Here is a 21,234-nt window from a genome sequence, read left to right on the forward strand (position 1 = left end):
GATTTCTTTGACACAGAATGATGGGCTTCGCACCCGGAGATGCAGTGCGTGGTGGGTGGGGAGGAAGACCTCTGCATCAAAGCCCACTGGCCCAGTTGAATTCCTCCCCTGTCCCTGGAAAGGCCCCACTTCCAAACGGCTGGTGTTCTGCCTGCCTTACTGCACGGCAGGCTGGGGTTCTGGGAACGTGCGGCGCCACACCCTTCCCCGGAAAGGGGCGGGCCTGCGGCTCCACGGAGGGCGGGAGGCAGCGGTACCGCGCCACACCCTTCCCCGGAAAGGGGCGGGCCTGCGGCTCCACGGAGGGCGGGAGGCAGCGGTACCGCGCCACACCCTTCCCCGGAAAGGGGCGGGCCTGCGGCTCCACCGGCGGGAGGCAGCTGGTACCGCAGCAGCTATTCGTCAGCGGGGAGCTTCCGGGTGGCGGGGCAGCGACCAGGTAACCTCCCGCAGCTACAGCCGTGGTCTCCCGCGTCTGCCTTGGCACCTTACGGCGCTGGTGCCGTCCCTGCGCTCTGCTTGTCCCATCCCAGGCGTGGTCGGTTAGGGACTCGAGCTGCTGAGAGCCGGCTCGTGCCCTCCAACCGCCCTCCATCTTTCCCCCAGGTTCCCTCTGACTGCGCCACACCATGCCCTTCAGCCTCTTCCGGCGCCTTCTCCTTGCCGCCCTGCTGCTGGTGATTGTCTGGACCCTCTTTGGGCCCTCGGGCCTCTGGGAGGAGCTGCTGAGCCTCTCGCTAGCCTCCCTGCTCCCAGCACCAGCCTCGCCAGGGCCGCCCCTGGACCTGCCCCGTCTCTTGATACCCAACGAGGACGCCTGTGGTGGCCCCGGCGCCCCTCCCTTCCTGCTCATCCTGGTGTGCACGGCCCCGGAGAACCTGAACCAAAGAAATGCCATTCGGGTCTCGTGGGGCGGGCAGCGCCAGGCCCATGGGCTTAGGGTGCAGACTCTCTTTCTTTTGGGCGAGCCAAGCGGGCAGCACCCTGAAAACGACCTGGCACAGGAGGCAGCGGCCCAGGGGGACATATTGCAGGCGGCTTTCCAGGACTCCTACCGCAACCTTACTCTCAAGACGCTCAGTGGGCTGAACTGGGCGGAAAAACACTGCCCCAAGGCCCGCTACATCCTCAAGACTGACGATGATGTGTTTGTCAACGTCCCAGAACTGGTATCAGAGCTAGTCCGGCGAGGGGGCCGTTGGGAGCAATGGGAGAGGGGCATGGAGCCCCAGAGAGAGGCTGAGGCTGGAGATGAAGAGTGGGAAGGAGACAGCCCCACCTTGGAGAGTCAGCCCATGCCTCTTTTGTACCTGGGCCGTGTGCACTGGCGGGTGAACCCCTCTCGGACACCAGGGGGCAAGCACCAAATATCAGAGGAGCAGTGGCCTCCCACCTGGGGCCCTTTTCCACCCTATGCCTCAGGCACAGGGTATGTGCTATCAGCCTCTGCTGTGCAGCTCATCCTTAAAGTGGCTAGCGGGGTACCCCCTCTGCCACTGGAAGATGTCTTTGTGGGGGTAAGTGCCCGACGAGGAGGTCTCACCCCAACCCACTGTGTCAAGCTGGCTGGTGCCACCCACTACCCCTTGGACCGGTGCTGCTATGGGAAATTCCTGCTGACATCCCATAGATTGGACCCCTGGCAGATGCAGAAAGCCTGGAAGCTGGTGGGCGGCCCTGATGGGGAAAGGACTGCACCCTTCTGCTCGTGGCTCCAGGGAGTCCTGGGCATCCTGCGGTGTCGGGTAATAGCCTGGCTTCACAGCTGAGGATCTGGGCCACCGGAGGCGTGAGGAGCCGGGGTCCAGCAAACACCCCCACAACCTTTCTCCCAGGCCCAAGGCAACTGGCTGTAACTGAACAGTTCCCTCATACCAGATGCTCAGTCACTGAAGACTGAAGGATACCTAGGACCCGGCCGGCCAGCCCCAAAGATGGTCGTGAGGAAAGTAAAACAATGCTGGGGTCATCCTCCTGATCCATGGTAGGAGAGGGGCAGGAGCCCCTCAATAAATTTGTCTCTCTACCTCCTTGAGTACGGTGTGGTCCTCACCAGGAGTCCTGGCACACAAACCTGGGGAGCCCGGACGATGCCAGACCTTGCTGGATGGGAAGCACACCTCCAGGACTTGGAAGAGAGGGACAGCCTCTCTGTGGAGAAAGGCCCTAAAGAGCAAAGCTAAGGCCACAGTGAGCATTAGATATGGGGTGGGGGTAGAGGCCTGTCACTATGACCTCTTGGAGCCTAGAGTAACCCCATTCTGGACAAAAGAACAGGACAGGCCCTCAGGATGATCCAGACACATTGTCCAAAAACCTCACCTTCCTCTTTAATACCAACCCACCCCAGGAACCAGTTGTCCACCCCCAGTTGGAGAAGGGGCACCTGCCCCCTTATTCCAAGGAACAGGGTAATTCCCCCACAGGTGATCTTAGGGAGAGATTGTTCTCAGGCCTGGAGCCTGGCTCAGCGCACAAATCTGTCCAGGGCAGATGGCCGGGCCCCCACAGGCTTCGCTGCCTTCGCTTGCTTCTGTGACTGCTGCTCAAGGCTCTGCCGGACTTTGTCCTGAGATGATGAGACAGGGGCTAAGTGAGAAGTGGCAGGCTGGCAAGGCCAGAGGCACAAGCAGAAAGAGGGTACATCCCAAGGGAGACCTGGCCCATCCCAATGCTCCTTTACCCTGTGTTCCTCGTCCATGACCTTCCTCTTCCTCTTCACTAGGCTTGCTGTCGAGCTTCGGCCCTTCTGCTTTGGCTTTGGCTGGAAGGGAGCCTTGGACTCTGGGTCGTAGCCCTAAGGGAGAGGACGGGAGTAAAGTCTGTGACAGCCTCAGAGACGGAACTGTGGCAGCACCCACCTGCTGTGCCATTTCTGGGGACATGGTCAGGGAGGGTGTGCCTGGGCACTCGGGTCGGCTCCCTACCAGCCTCTCTATCCGTTCCTTCTTTTCCTGCTCCAAAGAGATGACGTCAACTTCTGCCAGGGCTCGTGGATCCAGACAAATGAGCTCTGCAGGTACCTGGAGGTGTCACAGAGGGACAGGAATGGGTAAAGAGGGTGACCCTAAAAAGGACTAAAGCCAAGGAGGCTGCTCAATGCTACTCTTCCCAAGATCCCCAGCATGGGAGCTTTCCCCACCCCAACCCCAGTCCCTAAGCCTCACATCCTCACCTTCTCCAGCAGGGCCTTCACCTCCCACTCCTGCCTCTGCTTCCGGCTCCTGTACGGGTTACTCTCCAGGCCATCAAAGTTGGGCTCAGCAGCCCCTGGAGGGAAGGAAGAGCATGGAGCATAAATAGAAATCCAGTTCAGCACTCCAGCCTGACCAGGCCCATTGCTCCTGGCTGTCTCAGGCCCATCCCTTGGCCTACTCACCAGGGACCAGCATGCTGGTGATGCCCCCACTGTGCCCCACCCCCAGCACATCTTCAAAGGGGCAGAACTGAAGGCCATGCACATGGCCTGAGAGCCGGTGGGTGAGGTAGGGCTTCTCCAGGGAGGGTGGGCTGGCCTTGCCCTGCCCTGTCCATATGTTGACTACATCACCCATTCCTGCAGCCAGCAGGCCCCGCTGGGAGAAGGCTAGGTGCCCTGCTCCCAGGGGGAGGGTCCTAGCACTCAGAGGCTGGAACGTCCCTCGCAAGTCAAAGATCTTCAGCTGGTGGTCCAAGCCAGACGTGGCCATCAACCTAGAGGAAGAGGGGGGACCAATTAATCTGTGGCAAGGGGTTACTGAAGTAGGCCTGTGGTCAAGTCCAGGCATCAAGTCTGACTGGGGAGAAAAAGACTGCATGACCATCACATCAAACACTGCAGACAGCCTCTTGGTTAGGCGTCACACAACTCTGTACTGTTTATTTCCCTTTTACAGATGAGGAAACTGAAGCTCACAGGAAGGAAAGCCGGGTGAGAGGTAGAGTTGGAATTCAAGGCAGGCCTATTTCTTCAGCATCTGCTCTCTTACCGACTCAAGACATGAACCAAAGGGAAAGCGCACATGACAGGTGTACCTAAATGTGACGTCCCACTGCACAGGCAGCACGGCGGCTTGGCAAAGGGAAGGATCAGGAAGGGTCAACTGCAATGATCAGGGAGGACTTCCTGAGAAAACTGGGATATGAGCCATTCTCGGTAATCCTCAAGAAAGCAGAAGAAGAAGTACAGCAGGTACAAATGAATGATCAGTGAAGAGATGGAGAAGCGGAGGCGGAGGTGTGTTTTCAGGACTGGAGATTCCAGGAACATCTGGAGGGGACAAGTTGCAGGGACTCTTTCAAGTCAGACTAAGGCCCTAACCCCCAGACATGCCCTCTGGCAATAACAAGCCACTGCATGGACCTGAGAAAACCTTAGGAGGTAACACGTCATGTGCCAGAGGGCCCTACCCCAGCCCCTTTCCCTGGAGGGCCAGGCTGCTGATCAGATCCTCTCAAGGAATCGGGCAGTGCACAACTTGTTTCTTCCCAGAGGTTGGAGTTTCTGCCTGTGTTCAAGTTGTTCCTCAGAGAGGGAGGCTGAGGAGGAACCAGCCACACCAGGAGGAAGGGGCAGAAGAGTTCCTAAGAGCAAAGATGCCCTATGATGGGGCCAAACAGAGGCCCACCTGGATACTTCTCCTGACAAGACCATCAGGGCCCCAGGTCCACCCAAAGGAAAGGCTGTCGGTGCAAACCAGGAATTACTGAGGGCTCCTGGGACACAGGGCTACACCCCTCAGTGAACCAACAACTCTGGCTCCTCACCCACTGTGCAAATAGCAGCCCACTGGCCAGATGGGCACCCAGGCCACACTACCATGTTACTAAACTTGTAGGAACAGTTCAGCTTGGAGAATATAATCCTAATGCAAGCTTCCAGAAAGCCTCTCAAGGAAGTTGGTAAGGCTCATCTCTGGAGCCCCTGTGGCTTGTCTGAGGCTCTTTGGGTGGACCAGAGATAAGTGGAGTTGGGCCTAAGATCAAAGACCAGAGCTGTTCAGCATCTAAGTGTTGAGCATACCTCAGTGAGTGAGCTGATTAAGCCCTGAGAACAGGAGCAGCTGACCCAGGCAGCCCCAGAAGGCAGAAAGCCTCAGGGCAGGCCTCTGCACTCTCCTACAGCCAAGCTGGCAGGGCTAGGGAGCCAAAAGGGTGGAACCAAATCACTTGACCGCAAAGACACAACTCTGGGAGTCTAAGGGGTCTGAATCTCTGGAAGGCTTTCATAAGCTGGTGGCCACTGCACTTTTCCTTTTCCAGATTTCCTTTAAAACAATTTAAAAATAAAGTTATATAGTTTATATTTAGTGTAGAAGATTCCTGAGCAGCAGTGTCAATGGAAGAAAGCAGCTTGTGGGAAAGATTATTCTGACACCCGTGGGACAAGGCAGGAGGAAACACTGGAGGCTGGAAACTGGCTACAAGCACCACACAAGCCTAAGCAAGCCCACCGAGACAGCAGGATCAGAGAGAAGCAGACCTGGAGGGACCTTTGAGGGGAAAGGCAGTCCAGACTTCACAGGGGATCATGACTAGCAGAGCCTGGGCACCCAGAAAGCACTCGGGAAACAGTGCTTTTGATTCCTGCTTTTCCCATTGCTAAGAAACATGGGCTGTGTAGCTAGCTAAAGTGTCCAAGAAGTTAAATGGTGCATGACAGGATAATGTGGCAGAAAAGGAGCAGGCAAGGAGGAACCCTGGGAGTGGGTGTCCCATCCAGTGATGGACACATCAATTCTGGCGTGACAGAAAACAACTGAATAGCAACTAAATGTCCCACCTAGCCCATCATTCCAGTAAAGAAAATGTAACTGGATCACTGCACCAGGGCAGCCTCAATGGCTGATTCATCCTTATACCCCAGAACCTTAGCACAGAGCCCAGCACGCAGCAGGTGCCCAAATGAAGGCCTGATGAATGAAAGGAATTAGAGGAAATACACAGGAATTTGTGTGAAAAGCTGTCTACCAGATCCAGACATATATACAGTCAGAAAGGATAGCTATGAAATGCAAATACTCTCTCAGGAAGAACAGAAATGCAAAGCAGACCCACCACCCTACCCCTGACACCACTAGCCAGACCCAAAGAGAACGACTGTCTCTAACCGTGACAATGAAGCACAGCGCTCCCTGTTCCCGGGGCACCATGCTAAACTCTATGTGCCTTAAGTCATTTTACTGTCTACAACAGTTTAAGCCAGGCCTTGGCAAACAAATCCAACCCGCCACCCATTTCTGCACCGCCCACAGCTAAGAATGACTTTTACATTAAGTGGTTGGGGAAAAGTCAAAAGAAGAATATTTCCATATGAGAAAATCATATGAAATTGTATCTACAAATAAAGTTTTATTAGAACACAACCACATTCATTCATCTACTGCTTTTGTACTACATTAGCACAGTAGAGGGATCAAGAGAGACACTATGTCATTGGATCACTTCACACTGCTGCTGGAGTCACAGTGACATGGTTATAACTTGACAGCACTTTGAGCACCTCCCAGACACCTATCTCATTACCTGCCTGTGTGGAAGATGTTTTCAAAGGTAAAATATGCCAAGTCTCTCTATAGATCAGTATTAACACATAAACATTTGCAGTAGAGTTGGATGACTTGGAACACTAACTTTGAATATCAGTTAAGTAAAATATCCTCAAAAAGAGGAATCCAACTGTTCCCATTAGTAGACCTGTATTTGAAAAATATTGTATTCAATTATTACATCTTGAATTTCATTGCTTAAGTTTGTGATATTGCCCTGGCCGGTATGGCTCAGCAGACCAAAGAGTCTCGGTCCACAGACCAAAGAGTCACAGGTTTGGTTTGATTCTGGTCAAGAGCACATACCTCGGTTGTGGTTCGGTCCCCGGCCCTGGTTGGGGTTGTGTGGGAGGTAACCAATGGATATGTCTCTCTCACATCGATGATTCTCTCTCTCTCTCTCCTCCTCCCTCCCTGCCTCCCACTCTTGTCTGAAAATAAGTGGAAAAATATTCTTAGATGAGGATGAAAAAAAAAATTTGTGATACTGTTTTCTCTCTTATTATTTAAGTAATAATAAATCATTACTGGCATATCTTTGCTGTGTCTTCCCCGTCCTCTCCTTCCAGAAACCTGCAAGTGAGTGTTGGGGCTGCAGTAAAGTTTCCTAATATGAAATAAGTGTACCAACATAAAAATGAGAAAGGACAGTCCCATAAAGCAGGGGCTGAAGAGGCCCAGATTAGGGCCCACTCACCCAGGTTCCTCAGCAAGCAGCAACTCAGAACGAGCAGCCTTGACACTTATCTCCTCTTCCTCAGCTTCAGCCACTTCAAGCCGGCTTCGGGTTTTGGATTTAGAATGTGGCAGCTATAACATCGATTTTTGCCTCTTGGCCAGCAAAGATTAAAATATTTACTATCTGGCTCTTTATAGAAAAACTGTGCTGACCCTTGAGCCAGACACTCATGCCTCCACTAGCAGTGTGAGGAAAGCGTGGCACACGGAGGTAAACCCAGGCAACCTGAATGCAGAGTCTGCTCCTAAAGGCACAATGCTTTCCATACCCTTGTGCCCAGCTGTGACCATCAGCACCTTATCCCAAACAAGTGACTTACATGCCTGTAGAATCTACTGCCACGGCCCGAACCCCACCACGGTGACAGAGAATCTTTGCCAGCGGCTCCTTCATGGCTGGACTCCATAAGGACACAGTACCTAGAGGTCAGAGGAGAAGAGCTAAAGTTACTAATGGGCCTTGAGGAGATTAGACTTGGGGTAGATGGAGACTCAAGACAGAAAGGTAAAAGGGCAAATTCAAGGGAACTCGTGAATTACAAATATAGAAGAAAAGCAGGTTAGGACAATCAGTGAGTCAAAGCTCAGCCAGGGACCAACCATTGCTGTGTCCGAGATGGATGACGGCATTGTACGGATTCTGGGTCATGACGTCCAGCCGTCCAGCGCGGGCATTCAGAGCTACCACGATCTTTCCCACTGACACGTCCAGGTAGGTCAGAAACCCTGTCTCTGACTGTGAGAGAGCGAGAATGAGTCCTGATTGCCCTGTCCTCCCTCTACTGGGGCCCCAGGAGAGGAACAGTCTTCTCAGGGGCTTCCACCCAGCCCCTGTGCTGCACAGCCACTCACAGATGTAGCCAGGAGGAAGTGGAAAGGCAGGAACTCAAGCCTTGTGATGCGGTCACAGCGGCGGATGCAGTGGAGTTCAATTCCCTGGTTGTCATAGATGTGAAGCCAGCGGTTCTGAGCAACAGCAAGCAGTGCCTCTGAATGCAGAAACCTGGGAGAAGGGGAGGAATGGCTCAGTGGGCAAGGGATCACAGCTGTCATTCAATCAAAAATGGGCTTCCTCACCACCACTGACCGCTGACAGAGTGGCCACTGACCGGATGTCCCGCACCGCCTCCATGACGTTGATCTCACACGTGAGCCTCTTTGTCACCCAGTCAAGGGCAGCCACATGACCGCGGCGCCCTCCAAAAGCCAAATGTCTGTTGGAGGCAGGTAACACAAGCAGGGTGTCAATGCAGGGGAGCACTCTCAGATCATTTGAGGTCTGATGCACACCAGCCCTTTCTCTCCAGGTGAGAAGAGAGATGTCACTATAGATGCTCACCCTCACATGCAAGCAAATCACAGGACACTCCCCACAGCAACAACCCAAACACACTGGTATGGCTGAGATGAACATGACCTCATCCCAGTTCAAGAATCACTAGAATTCAACCTTACCTCCCAGTCTGAGAGTAATTCAGCCTGTACGGTCCAAACTGCCTCAAGTTCAAGTCAAAGTGCTGGGAAAGGGAAGAGTTAAAAAAATGAATCAGAAATAATTGGTTCACTTCAGTAATTCCCTCTTCTAGTCCCCCTTCGTCCTTGTTCCCATCCTCGGGCTCACCTTAGCTGCACTTGCAATGTCCACAGCCTCCACGATGTCAGCCTGGCATATCTTTGCTGTGTCTTCCCCGTCCTCTCCTTCCAGAAACCTGCAAGTGAGTGTTGGGGCTGCAGTAAAGTTTCCTAATATGAAATAAGTGTACCAACATAAAAATGAGAAAGGAAAGTCCCATAAAGCAGGGGCTGAAGAGGTCCAGATTAGGGCCCACTCACCCAGGTTCCTCAGCAAGCAGCAACTCAGAACGAGCAGCCTTGACACTTATCTCCTCTTCCTCAGCTTCAGCCACTTCAAGCCGGCTTCGGGTTTTGGATTTAGAATGTGGCAGCTATAACATCGTCGATAAGGAAGGAATGGGGGGTGAGGGGAACAGACACTATGTGGGTCTCCAGGGAGCCACCTGGTCCCACCTCCATCCATCTCAACCAGATACTCCATACCTGCAACCCCAGTCTCAGGCTGGTCCTCACCTTTTTGGATTTGTCAATGCGACGGAACTTCTGAGCCACCTCTACGGGGACAGGGGCGGGGCCTGGGAATGGATCTTGGGCCTGGGGCAGAGAGGAGGCAATTCGGTGACAGGCTCGGATTGACCCCAACCTTCGCACCCTCAAACGACAGGGCGACATACCCCGCCACCCTATCAGGTCCAATGCTCACCCCAGACAAGCTCCTCTGAGGCTCCGGATTCCTCTGTTCTCGGGGTTTCTTCAGGATCTGGGGCTTCTTGGAGATGCGAGACTTCTTTGGGGTGTGAGTGTTCTTTGGCTTCTGGGGGCGGAGCTCTCGATTCCTCTTCTTGTTACGATGGAGCCCTGGAGAGGCTGCAGCACCGGTCGGAGTGGTCTCTTCCTCCCAGTATCGCCGCGGTTTCTACGGGCAGATCAGGAGCCCTGATGTTCCGCTGCCCGTGCCCCCGCCCCTCCGACCCCGAATCTGAAAACTCCCCTTCCACCCCAGGAAGATTTCTACCTTCTTCTTGGTCTGGAGTTTGTCTTTCTTGGGAGGGTCATCCCTGCCGGGCTTGGGGGCAGTCTCCATCTAGCCCACCCTGAAGAGGATCCACGTGCAAACTCCTCTCAGTTGTCCCACTATCGACATGGGACCTCTCGGAAGTCCTCCAGCCGTCATCCAATCAGCGCTGTACCAGGTATGAAGCCTTTAGTCGCCATCTTGAATGAGGGCGCGCTCGCCCTTAAAGGGCGAGGCCGACCTCAGCCCTGCCTCCCGAGTGGCAGCTTCTGTACGAGTAACGAAAAAAAGGCAAGTCCGGGACCAGGTCCCAAGAAACAGTGCGGTTGGTTTTCCATCTTCGTTTCCCCATTCTGCCTAAAACCTTCACAGTTTCTTTTTTTTAGAAGAACGCCGCTTATTAAACGCGTCTGAACTACAATTCCCGGCTTGCGTCGGAGGCTAGCATCCGGCACAATCTTTTCCCGGCATTCTTTGTTTACTTCCGGGTTTATGAATACCGGAGAGAGAACGTGTGTCCAGGGTTTCGGTTGAGAGGTTTGTGGTCCTGTTTCAACTGCCATCCGCTGCGGACCGGGTCGCAGCGACACGCGGACGGGGAGAAGCCGCTGTGCGCCGAGAGACTGCCTCTCGAGAGCGCTGTCGTTTCCGCAGGCCAGACCATTAAAGGGAGCTCGGCTACCTTCCACAGTGTGAGACCCAGCGCCCAGCGCCCGCTCCTGCAGCTTTCGTCTCCGCCATGGCTGAGCTGATCCAGAAGAAGCTACAGGGAGAAGTGGAGAAATATCAACAGCTACAGAAGGGTAAGGGAGCAGGGTCGCTGTAGCCTCGCCCTAATCCCTTTACTCACTCCGAATCCAAAGCCATCCCAAGATCATGTTTTCTTCCCCACCCCCTGACCCGCCACCCCATCCTGACTGCTTCCTCAGCTCCATTTCCTTCGGACTAGGCTTGGGGAGGGGGAGGTCAGGTAGCACATTTAATGTCTCTAATAAAGTCTTTCCTCCCACCCACACTCCCCCACCCCCAGACTTGAGTAAATCCATGTCAGGGCGGCAGAAGCTTGAAGCACAACTAACAGAAAATAATATCGTGAAGGAGGTGAGACTGGGATTTGTGGGGCAAGGAGGGACCCGTACTGGCAAGGATTCTGATGTTGTGTGTACCACACCTCCATCAGGAACTGGCCTTGCTGGATGGGTCCAACGTGGTCTTTAAACTTCTGGGTCCCGTGCTGGTCAAACAGGAGCTGGGGGAGGCTCGGGCCACAGTGGGGAAGAGACTGGACTATATCACAGCTGAAATGTGAGTCTTTGTCCCACCACCCTGTGATGTGCCTGACACTACCCGAGTAGAGGTGTTGAGGAACCACTGTGGAGTAGCTCTCTAGAGTAGCCCCTGGTTGTCCATTTCCTCCAACTCCTTCTCCTTCAACCTTTCTTCCCCTCCCTCCCCTAGATTTCAAGTTGTCCACTAATCTTTCTTGCTTTCAGCACCCTCAGTAAGTCTCACTATTTTCTTAGTTGCTTCTTTGTCTCTCTCGCCTCTCCTCAGTAAGCGATACGAATCCCAGCTCCGGGACCTCGAGCGGCAGTCAGAGCAACAGAGAGAGACCCTTGCTCAGCTGCAGCAGGAGTTCCAGCGGGCCCAGGCGGCAAAGGCAGGGGCTCCTGGGAAGGCCTGACCCCATGGTGGGGGGCAAGGGGGTAACCCAGGTAGCTCTAGGGTCTATACTGCAGTTAATAAAATGTGAAAACACCTGGCTGTTTTCTGATCAGCCATTTGTTATAATCGTCTCCATCCATCCCCCCCAGCACTTCCACCTAATATATACACCACCTGTTACCCAGGTCCAAATTCACCTCTGTGACAGAGTAATCTGTCCTTCTTTCTTGAGACTAAAATCTCAACTATCTCAAACCTCCTTGTCTGTATATAAAACCCTTAACTTAGTTAGCCCCTTCAGGGAAACTTAGTTTCTCTTCAGGAAACATGAGGGCATTCACAATGCAGCAGTTGTCGGGAAGATCAGTTTAAGAACTCAGTTCTCCAACCTGAGACCCCAGGATGAAAGGTAGTGACCCCCAGTGCTGATTTTTGGTCATCCTCCAAACAGCCTTGGTATCTCTTAGTTCTTTTTAGTATTTCTTTTCCTAGAATTCATTTGAATGTAGCTTGGACTGATTTAAATTCTAACACATACTTTGTGATGTTGTACATACTTTGTGATGTTGTAAGTCCTCCAAGTTTGTACATTGCCCACAAAATTATTTTTCCACATTTGTCTTAAAATTGTTTCTTACAAATTTGCAGCCAGGAGAGTTCTTTATACTGATCACTTTAACTAGGTGGCTAGTATTTGACATGGGTCTGTGACAACTAAGGAGAAAAAAATTAAGAGCTAATAAAGGGACCATGGATGCTGAGGTTCCTAGGGAGAAATAAACCATTCTGAGGAAACCATTTTTCAGAAACACTTCACTTTCAGATCTTCATGGGGACAGAAAACACTGGGTCCCTTCATGTTCCATGGCATCTAAATTTCAGCCAGCTCCCCACCCCCACTCCCAGCAGTTAGTTCATACACACTGTAGGGACAGGGATAGAATTCAGGTAGTGTTTTATTTTAGTGTCGTCACAGGAACAGGAACTCCTACTAGAACCTACTTCTTGCCATCCCCTCTCCCTGGGACTCAGAACCTCTAGGTCTGTCTTCTCCCCCTATCTAGGTCTTCTCCTGGCCCTTGGCATGCTAGGACATGACCAGGAATCTGACCCCTTTTCCAGCACTAGCCACATGCTACATTGATGGAAAGTGGGGAGCTGCTATATACGGGTATACAACTTGGTTACCAAGATTACCAGTTCCCACAGGGCGGGACCTCTTGGCTGTCTGACAGACCAGCAGCACTTCACTGCCCAGGGTGGTTGGCCACCTTTCTGTATTTCTTCCCAATGCAACATAACTGCCACGATTCAGCATGGCTACCCACATCTGGTGTGGTCACCAAGAGTTCTGTGAGCCAAGACAGTTTCCTCCTCAGAACAGTGCCCGGGCAATCTTCCTTCCTGTGGCCTTGATCCTGGGAAAGGAACCCCCTCCTCCTTCGCTTGGGGGAGTTCCTGAGGCAGAGGGGCCGCTGGCAAGGCCGGGTGTGGCAGCAGAGGGCCTTCGCCGCTGCCGCAGGAGGAAGTCATGTGAAGCTCTGTCCATAGCATAGAAGACATTGGCCGAGGGTGGGATGGTCAGCTCTGTAGGTTCAGAGAGGGGGTGTCAAGCACAAACACAGCGTTCCCCCAACAACCACCTGGATGTAGAATTCCCACCGAAGGGCACCATTCTCCTTCCAAGTCTGCCTCTGACCTCGCTCCCCTGGTAGCAGCTGCACCAGCTCATACTCCGAAGCCACCGCAGAATCGCGATTGTTTTTCTTAAGAACACGACTGATGACACTTGGAGCCTTGTCCTGGCTTGTCACCTGGCAGGACAGGACACCAAAAGAGCAGTAAGTTGGTCAGAATGACCTCTGCTTCCCAGCCTTCCAACCCCAGCCACTGATCTGCAACCAGAACAAGGTTACCCGTGTCCTACACTTTAGAGTGAACAAGGAAACCCAATGTGGAGGTTCCCTGTCCTCCACAGGCCAGCCCACGCGGTGCCGTGAGAGGGCTCTTCCCTGTGGGAAAGCTGCTGTTCTGAAAATCTAACACAGCCACCAAAGTTCAAGATGCAGCAGCTAGTAATGCTTTAAAATACAGCTGCTAAAACCAAAAGTCAGAATTAAAACTGTAATCATTTGGGTTCAAATCTAAGACATCTGTAGTCCCACAAGGCAATGTCCTTCACCCCCACCTCCCAGCCACGGCTCCCTCACCAAGATGCTCTTGTAGACACTGCCATCTTCCCCCAGCTCCATCTGCACTCGGATGATTCGACAATCGGAAGCCCCTGGCCCAGTCCCCCCTCCCCCAGACGTAGTCCCCCTGGAGGCCCCTTCTGCACCCCCACTGAGTGGGGAACCACAGGAGGCTGAGCGGCGGTGACCTCGAGAAGGCCTAGGGGAGGATGCTGGCGGGGAGAGGTGGCTGGGGCCAGCCGGACTGTGCAGGGATGGAGTACTCTCCAGGGCGGAGTCCAGAGATGACACAGACGGCCACTTCATGTGCTGGGACAAACAATATGGGGAGCTGGTGTGAAGGCAGGGAGGTCAAGGAAGAAACATTCACAGAGTCAGGGTCAGTGCTGAAGTCAGAGGTCAGGAGCAGAGCTCACCTGGGCCAGCCGGGTCAACAGAGGAGCAGGGGTTCCAGGCACCTCATCTCCCCCAACACTAGGCCGGTCCCAGGCGACAAGGGGGGTAGGACCCCCAACAGAGCCCAGAACCCTGGAGTGGCAGGAGATTGGGAGGGTCAGAGGTAGAAGGCAAGTCCCCAAGAGACTACCCCCCAACTGCTGACTCCCTCACTCTGTCCACTGTGAGATGACCAGCGTGGGCCGAAGCACTCGAGGGGCAGGCGGGTCACTGGCACCAGGTGGCTCCACCTCACAGGACACTCGATGGCTGGGGAGAGGGGCAACAAGCAGAGGTCAGGATGTGACACACTGATCCCCACTCTGCCTGCGCCCTGAAGTCCCAACATCACCCGTCCAGTCACCTCTGGGCCTCTGTCAGTGGCCGGAGCCCCTGTAGCCACTGCTGGATGTCAGGGTCGGGTCGGAGGTCATAGCCACGACATTCATTCTGGAGCCGCCGCAGCTCAGAAAGGACAGCAAATTCCTAGGAAGGGACCCTCAGACTATAGGAGCCAAAATGCAGGGACCTGACTTCCCCTCCCTCTCCCCTTCCTGGGATGTGGCTAGGGATGTCCAGCACCCAGGCCAAGCACTCCCCTCACCTTCCTCCGCTTGTCAAAATTGATGTATCCGTTCTGCAAGGATAAGGGGGTGGGGTGAGAGTCCCAACCCTGCCACAGGGAGAGACTGAGTCCCCTCCCAATCACGGGCACCTCCATATCCAATCACGCACACTTCCCCCCGCCTCTCTGACTATTAGGCGCCTCTCTGACGCCTCCCCCCGCGTCTATTATTCCCTAAGCACTCTACCTTACCCTCTAAACTGAGTATCTCAAGTAGAAACGGTGTCCACCTTACAGAGGAGAAAATTAGGGCTCAGAGAGGATCAGGAATTTGCCCAAAGTCCCAGTATTCATTCATATGAACTGTATATGCTTAAATTTCAAGCACGTTCTAAGCACTTGCCAAAGATTAATTCATTGAATCTTCGTAACGGGTTGACGTAGACTCCGTCACTAGCTTCCCGTTTACAGATCCCTCAGGCAGAGCACGGTTAAGCAGCTTGCCAAAGCAACAGAATCCGACCTAGCACTCTGACTGGAGCCCTGGTGAGAGCTCGGGGCTCATGCAGCCCTGTCCTGGAGGGAGGTCTGTCTGACGTGAGGCTACTCGTTCTATCATCACACTGAACACACGCACCACTGACCTCCAGCTCATCCTTGGAAGCTGCATCCAGCATCACCAGATCCTTCAAGAAGGTGCCAAGGTATGGGACCACACCCTGAGGCCAGAGGTCAGAGTCAGACACCCTGCCCCTGAGCAGAGGGCTCTCCATCCCTTGCACTTTCCCATCCCATGCCTCAGGGAACAAAGTGAATTGTCCTCACCCTGCTGTGCCTTTCCCCACCCCTCAGACTGCTCCCAAACACGCTCCCTACTGCTTCACAACCACCTCCACCAGACACTCACCCCACCCCGGGATCCAGACTTCAGGGCCTTCTTGGAATTTGACTCCAGAGAGGGCTGCCCCTTCACCTCCTGGGGGTGACAGAACAAGGAGAAATGGAGGTGGGCAGGGGCAGGGATGGCTAGGAATGCCAGGGAATAGGGCCTCACCCGCAGGAGCAGCTCCCGGCTCTGGGAGTAATTATCCTCCTCGGAGAAAATCTGACAGAGGCCGGAGAAGACCCTGAGGCTGTCCCTGGGGGTGGAAGGCAGCAGGTTTGAGGACAGGCCTGGCTCAGCACCTCTCTCCCAACCCTCAGCCCAGCCCAGTGCCCATCCTCCACACCTGGCTGCTTCCCCCCAGGCTGCCCGGAGCCTGTGGATGGGGCTGGACTGCAGGGCTGACACCACAGCATAAACTGAAGAGAAATTTCGGAGTAGACGGCACTCCTGTGGGGGTTACAGTGGGGGCCACAGCTGTGGGACCTCTCACCACACCATGGTCCCCAACAGGGTCAATCTTCTCTCTTACTTCTGCCACTCGGATCCACTTCTCCAGAAGCCGGGCCCTCTGGGGCGGACGGAGTGGCCGTACGGTCACCTGCCCAGACTCCTCTCCGGTTGAGGTAGCCCCCAGGACAGAGCTGACCACTGCCCCTGCCACCTTGTTGAACTGTGTGACAGTAGCTCGCACAGATGGGCAGAGGTGGGAATGTCCCGGCCGGTCTCTGTGACCCCACAGGCCCCCCAGGCACTGAGAGGGAACCAGATTGAGAAACAGCTCCTGTAGGGCAGAGGGCAGAGGTTAAAATTCATAGCCAAAAGAGTCAGCCTTCCAATATTAGGGGTGTGAGGATCTCAGGTGGCCAAGAAAACAGAGGGGCATAGGATTTGAAGGGTAACAACCAAGGGGAAACCGGGAAAGGTCAAAACGGAGTGGACAGGAGGCTAGGAAGGGTTGGAAGCAAGGAAAGGATCTAGAGTCAGGGAAAGGTTAGTAAGGGGGCAGGGACATGGGGGACACAGGTCAGGGTCTCACCGCATCTAGCAGGGTCAGCTGTTCGGCCAAATGGTCAGCGAGGAACACCAGGACATCCGTGGGGTCAGCAGGGGGGTCGCCGGGGAGGGCCAGGGGCTTAGGAAGGTCGGGGGCCTGGGGTTCCACCCGGGACCTGAGGTTGCGGATGAGGTCAGCGCTGCCCCCCCCAACACCCTCCCCTGCTGCATACCCTGTCCGAAGCAAGAAACTCTCAAGCCGGTCAAGCTGACCCTTGACCTCAGAGCCAAAATCCTCAGGGTGAGAGGCCAGCCAGGTTGACAGCACAGAGATGGCTACCCTGGGAGAGGGGGAACCAGCCAGGGGTCAGATGTCACACTGCAGCTTGGGCAGAGGGGACTGTGAAGTTAAGAATCAGGGGTCACTCACCCTTTTGTCCTCTCTAGTTCATCAGTAGGATGAGATTCAAGGGCTTCCAACCTGGGGAGGGGAAGAGATTCTGTCTGTCAATTTTTCCCAAACCCCCAGTGGCTTTGACTGTTTTGATAGGATATTCTGGTTTTAGAAAGTCCAGACACCTCTGTGACCCTTGGTCCCTTACCACCCTGACCTGTCGGCAATAAGCCCTAGCAGAGTGGGCGTGGAGGTGAAGGCCCGGTGGGTGGCCAGGAAGGTTGCTGTGAAGGTCAGGTCAGCCCCTGATGTGCGGACATCCAGCAGGTGTCTGACCAGGGCCTCCAGAGTGCCAGCTCGGAGCCTTCGAGAGGAACGCGGGGGAGGCGTGGGAGCCTGGGAGAGAAAGAGGGAGAGTCGCTGCCCCTTTCTTCAACTCTGCCCCTAGATTTCTGGGGAAATCCCCAGACCTAGGAGACAACGCAGGCTCACTGTATTACAATTAAGAGAAGACAGAAGATTGACCAGTCACACAGCAGAGTCCAGGTCTCCAGACCTCCAACCTAGCACTCTGGCCAGAAAGGTGGTCATTCTAGGGGTAATGGGTCAGAGGTGAGAAGCCAAAGTTATGATCTCACCAAGGGATCAAGAGACCGATACTGGCGGCTTGTGACAGTAAAGGTGGCACCATCCTCCTCCTCATGCCAGACAGAAACAGGGGCCTGCAAGAGTAAGGAAGGGGAGGTCAGACAGACCCACAACCCCCCCCACTCAGCCCTAGCCCCCCAGGATCTACTCCCTCTGTACCCCTCACCTGTGGCGGAGGGGGACAGTACCAGCGAGTACGAGGGGTTGGGGGGGCTGGTGACCCCAGGTCTGCCCCACTGGGGCCCAGACAGCCCCACCCAAACCGCCTCAGGGCCTCGTGAGGTCGAGGGGGTTGTAGTGGGGGAGCAGGTGGAATGAAGGAACCCTGATCCTGGAGACCACCGTAGCCCCTTTCCCCCAGAGCTGAACCCCAACCCAGCAGAGAAGCAAGGTAAAAAGGGTAGGAGTGGGAACCGAGAGAGACAGAAAGCCAGAGGCAGAGACCTTTAGAAGCTAAAACCTCAGTCACAGGCACAGCCGTGTGCTCCGCCCTCCCCCAAGGAACTGGCCAAGCCCTAAGAGTTAGTATTTCCCCTCAGCCCTCTCTCCCCTGGTCCCTGGTCCCTAGAGCCCCCTCCCTCAAGGTGGCGGCTCCTATCCCAATACAGGAAGGAGAAGGGGAAGTGGGGATGATGGGGAGTGGGGGAGGGGGGCAGTAGACTCTGAGAGTCACGTGGCTCCAGCCCCTCCCCCAACCGATCCCGAAAAACCAGCCCTGCCAGTCACTCTGCCCTCACCCAGCACCTGGACCCTGGAGTTCAGAGCCTCGGGGCCCCAAATCCAACTTCTGGCCCCTCCTGAGGCCCCAAATGCTGCTCCTAGCCACCACTATTAGTCCCAGAGGAAAGCAGGTGACTATTCCCAGCTCAGCCTACGATGGTCCTTCCAAGATCCAAGAACCTTGGTTTCCCGCCTCCACCCTGCGCCAGGCGGGAGAGGGGGAGGGGTCACGAAATCGAAGGGCTCCCTCCCCAATCCCAGAGTCCGAGTAGCCGGTTACTGTGGAAACAAACCCCTCCCCGCCAAACAAATACAAGGAGGGAGACGGGGACCAAGATACAATGCCCAAAGAGGCCGGCACACACAGGCACAGGCGGAGAGGGGCAGGGACGGCAGGACGGCCAGCCAGACGCTCCTGGCAGTAACAGGACAGGTTCCTGCGGGCAGGCCCTGAGTCACACTTCCACAGAGAACCACAGAAACGCCGGGGCGCCCCGCAGCGGGGGGCTAGGCAGACACCAGCAAGAGCAGCGAAGTAACTGAAGCAGGGAGGAAGAAACTCAGGGACACAGACATCGAGAGAAAGGTGGTCTCCGAAATACAGCCCCCACAACCTCCCACCACCCGAACCTCACCTCGTCTTCTTCCTCCTCCTCCTCCTCCTCCTGCCCCTCGCCCACGCCCCGGCCACTTGGGCCCCCACCCTCTTCGGGGTCTCGGCTCCGGAAGCTGCTCAGCACCACTCCCCCGGGGGTACTCGTGTCCCAGAGCAGCCGTAGGGGCCGCGGGAGCATGGCCGAGTAGTCAGCGGGGTCGGGCCATTGGGGGCGCCTGGGAAGAGACGGGAGGGGGGCCGGTGGAGAGTCAGGTGGGTGCTGGGGAGCGAGGAGGGACGCGGATGGGTGTCTAGGTAACCCGAAGGGAGTCCTGTAGGGAGGCTGGGGAGGGGGCAACGGAGGGGTGCAATATGGGAGAGCCCTGGTGCATTTGGGGGATGAGGGGTCACGAGTACGGGAACAGGCAGGGTCACAGGGTGCTCTGGCTCTAACCTGCTCGGGAGGGGTGGGGGCAGCGCGGGTCCCAGGCCGCTGTTCCCGTCGGTCTACGCTCCCCGACCGAGCCGGCACCCCCTATACTCCCCCGCCAGGCTCCCGGCCCTCCCGCCCTTTCCGCTCCCCCCTACGTCCGCCCGCTCCGAGGGCCCGAGCCAAAAAGGGAAGGAAGTGAGGACAGGAGCCAGGGCCGCGGACTAGGGGAGCGCTGGACGCTCAGGGGCCGGGACTCAGGAGCCCGGGTCCCCAGCTCCGCTGTTCTGCGCGCCCCCCCGCCCAACTCCGACTCGGGGATCCTGGAGCCCATGCCGCCCTCACTGAACCGGTGCAGCTTCCAGTCTCCAGCCCCGGGGAGGGCGGAAGCAGAATTTGACATTCTCCTCGCCCCCTAAGACTAACTTCCCGCGGGATGCGTTCTAGGACTGGGGGACCCAGCTACCCCACCCCGCGGGGTTCCACTCCCCGCTCCACCCACGCGCGTAGCGGCCGCAGTCCACTCCGGGGTTTCCCGGGAGCCCTCGGCCCGCCCTCCCGCTAGGGGCGGGGCAGGAAGCCGCCGCATCCGGTTCGAGTGGGCGCTCGGCCGCTTCCGGCGCTGGAGGCCGGGGTTGCCGCTCCTTGGGTCACCCGGGAAAGCCTGCTGCTCCGGGGCGTCCCGTCAGCCATTAATGGCGCCCGGCCCCAAATTGTTTCGCAGGGGGATCGGATTAATTCGGAAAGGACCAGAGGTGAATGGAAGAGGCATTCCTTTGGCACCGGAGCGCCACTTTATTCCACCCCTTCCGCCCTGCCGCTCGGAGGTTCCCAAGTCCAGCCGCTGCCTCCTCCGTCCAGCAGTTATTCGACCCAAGACCTGTTTTCTCTAAAAAATTATTTCCTTTTATTGACATTAGGGAGAGAGAGAAACATGGATGAGAGAGAATATCGACTGGCTGCCTCCTGCACGCCCCCCACTGGGGTTTGGCCCACAACCTGGGCATGTGTCCTAACCGGAATCGAACCGGCGACCTCTTGGTGTATGGGTCGTTGCTCAACCACTGAGCCACACCAGCTGGGCAACCCAACACCTGTTTTTGAATAATTAGAATGAAAAAAATCACAACGCTATACCAAGCGCCCTCCAGTGGGCGCCCGGCCTTGGGCCAAGGCGAGGGATACAGCAGGGGACAGACTGGTTCTTGCCTTCCAGGAGCTGCGAGTCTGAAAGCGGAGACAGGCTTGAACAACTTAAATACAACAGTAGTGCCCTGGCCAGTTTGGCTCAGCGGTTGAGCGTGGGCCTGCGGACCAGAGAGTCCCACATACCACCAAAAAAACCCCACGACAGTGGTGAACGACAGGCACAAAGGGGACACGCAGGGGTCTGAGGGGAAGACAAGGCTGACCTGGTCTGGATCCCAGGGAAGTCGAGGGAAGTCCCAGGCAGAGGAAACAGAACTGGGGCGGGGGGGGGGGGGCACAAAGGAGGAAAGGAATAGCCCTCTGTGTGGTGAGCCTTGAGAAAAGGGCTGGAGGGTATACCAGGTGGGGTTGAAGAAGTAAGCAGTGGCTCTAGGGGGAAATGCATGTGCCAAGGGCAAGAAGGATGGATTTGGCCTCTAGAGCTCAGGTTCTCCAAGTGCGGGCCCTGTCCCAGAGCTCTCTGAGAATATTTTTCTCTCATTCTCTCAAAATTGTACTGTGGAGTTTTCCAGAAGCTATGTGATGTGTATTTACATCACCCTCACAGCTAATGGAATGTGCTTGTGTATTCTGTTTTCTGTTTTAAACTCTCCCGTTTTAAGTTTAGTATGATAAATGTCTATCATTTATTTTTTTCGTGTTTTTTT

The 21,234-nt window shown here is 55.4% G+C and overlaps 4 protein-coding genes across 6 annotated transcripts; 2 read left to right on the top strand and 2 right to left on the bottom strand.

Annotated features, from left to right (window-relative positions):
• The first annotated feature begins 396 nt into the window (after positions 1-396).
• Positions 397-6,809, top strand: B3GALT4 (beta-1,3-galactosyltransferase 4). 2 transcript variants are annotated; one of them, XR_004957611.1, is made up of 3 exons: positions 397-439; positions 607-1,984; positions 3,876-6,809. XR_004957611.1 is itself a non-coding variant. In XM_036248310.1 (2 exons), the coding sequence occupies exon 2, from the start codon at positions 630-632 to the stop codon at positions 1,767-1,769; it is 1,140 nt and encodes a 379-aa protein (XP_036104203.1). In that variant the 5' UTR covers positions 397-439; positions 607-629; the 3' UTR covers positions 1,770-2,272. The 2 variants fall into 2 exon arrangements, 1 of the variants encoding a protein (XP_036104203.1); XM_036248310.1 differs by lacking the exon at positions 3,876-6,809 and having other exon boundaries at positions 607-2,272.
• Positions 2,309-10,085, bottom strand: WDR46 (WD repeat domain 46). Its single transcript, XM_036248309.1, has 15 exons — positions 9,856-10,085; positions 9,544-9,756; positions 9,354-9,434; positions 9,099-9,211; positions 8,887-8,974; positions 8,721-8,782; positions 8,375-8,479; positions 8,118-8,268; positions 7,866-8,001; positions 7,586-7,685; positions 3,380-3,693; positions 3,176-3,270; positions 2,928-3,023; positions 2,684-2,797; positions 2,309-2,569 (listed from the first exon to the last, which is right to left on the bottom strand). The coding sequence occupies exons 1-15, from the start codon at positions 9,922-9,924 to the stop codon at positions 2,468-2,470; spliced, it is 1,839 nt and encodes a 612-aa protein (XP_036104202.1). The 5' UTR covers positions 9,925-10,085; the 3' UTR covers positions 2,309-2,467.
• A 173-nt stretch (positions 10,086-10,258) lies between these two features.
• PFDN6 (prefoldin subunit 6) lies at positions 10,259-11,617 on the top strand. The gene is made up of 5 exons (XM_036248311.1): positions 10,259-10,392; positions 10,510-10,658; positions 10,886-10,956; positions 11,036-11,160; positions 11,410-11,617. Exons 2-5 carry the CDS (start codon positions 10,595-10,597, stop codon positions 11,537-11,539), a joined length of 390 nt encoding a protein of 129 aa, XP_036104204.1. The 5' UTR covers positions 10,259-10,392; positions 10,510-10,594; the 3' UTR covers positions 11,540-11,617.
• Positions 11,618-12,437: 820 nt separating this feature from the next.
• RGL2 (ral guanine nucleotide dissociation stimulator like 2) lies at positions 12,438-19,896 on the bottom strand. Of its 2 annotated transcripts, none has more exons than XM_036248899.1 (18): positions 19,881-19,896; positions 18,989-19,184; positions 17,624-17,707; positions 17,203-17,381; positions 17,022-17,072; positions 16,635-16,932; positions 16,128-16,379; positions 15,942-16,045; positions 15,767-15,851; positions 15,620-15,688; positions 15,357-15,431; positions 14,752-14,784; positions 14,512-14,633; positions 14,322-14,417; positions 14,129-14,240; positions 13,731-14,021; positions 13,220-13,334; positions 12,438-13,107 (listed from the first exon to the last, which is right to left on the bottom strand). In XM_036248899.1, the coding sequence occupies exons 2-18, from the start codon at positions 19,145-19,147 to the stop codon at positions 12,896-12,898; spliced, it is 2,337 nt and encodes a 778-aa protein (XP_036104792.1). In that variant the 5' UTR covers positions 19,148-19,184; positions 19,881-19,896; the 3' UTR covers positions 12,438-12,895. The 2 variants fall into 2 exon arrangements, with proteins under 2 accessions (XP_036104792.1, XP_036104791.1); XM_036248898.1 differs by lacking the exon at positions 19,881-19,896 and adding an exon at positions 19,403-19,446.
• Between the last annotated feature and the right edge of the window lie 1,338 nt (positions 19,897-21,234).

The sequence above is a fragment of the Molossus molossus genome, unplaced genomic scaffold (genome assembly GCF_014108415.1).
Source record: "Molossus molossus isolate mMolMol1 unplaced genomic scaffold, mMolMol1.p scaffold_m16_p_8, whole genome shotgun sequence".
In the NCBI taxonomy this organism is placed as follows: domain Eukaryota; kingdom Metazoa; phylum Chordata; class Mammalia; order Chiroptera; family Molossidae; genus Molossus; species Molossus molossus.

Bases quoted from the DNA above. Each gene is read 5' to 3' on its own strand.
- B3GALT4 (XM_036248310.1), top strand. From the start codon at position 630: ATGCCCTTCAGCCTCTTCCGGCGCCTTCTCCTTGCCGCCCTGCTGCTG.
- WDR46 (XM_036248309.1), bottom strand. From the start codon at position 9,924: ATGGAGACTGCCCCCAAGCCCGGCAGGGATGACCCTCCCAAGAAAGAC. The intron at 7,686-7,865 runs GTTGGTCCCTGG...TCTGACCTCTAG, and splicing joins CCATCTCGGACACAGCAATG to GTACTGTGTCCTTATGGAGT. The intron at 2,798-2,927 runs GTAGGGAGCCGA...CCTCTCCCTTAG, and splicing joins AGGAACGGATAGAGAGGCTG to GGCTACGACCCAGAGTCCAA.
- PFDN6 (XM_036248311.1), top strand. From the start codon at position 10,595: ATGGCTGAGCTGATCCAGAAGAAGCTACAGGGAGAAGTGGAGAAATAT. The intron at 10,659-10,885 runs GTAAGGGAGCAG...CCCCACCCCCAG, and splicing joins ATATCAACAGCTACAGAAGG to ACTTGAGTAAATCCATGTCA. The intron at 11,161-11,409 runs GTGAGTCTTTGT...GCCTCTCCTCAG, and splicing joins GACTATATCACAGCTGAAAT to TAAGCGATACGAATCCCAGC.
- RGL2 (XM_036248899.1), bottom strand. From the start codon at position 19,147: ATGCTCCCGCGGCCCCTACGGCTGCTCTGGGACACGAGTACCCCCGGG. The intron at 17,708-18,988 runs GTGAGGTTCGGG...TTACTCTTGCAG, and splicing joins AGGAGGAGGAAGAAGACGAG to GCCCCTGTTTCTGTCTGGCA. The intron at 17,382-17,623 runs GTGAGATCATAA...TTTCTCTCCCAG, and splicing joins ATCGGTCTCTTGATCCCTTG to GCTCCCACGCCTCCCCCGCG.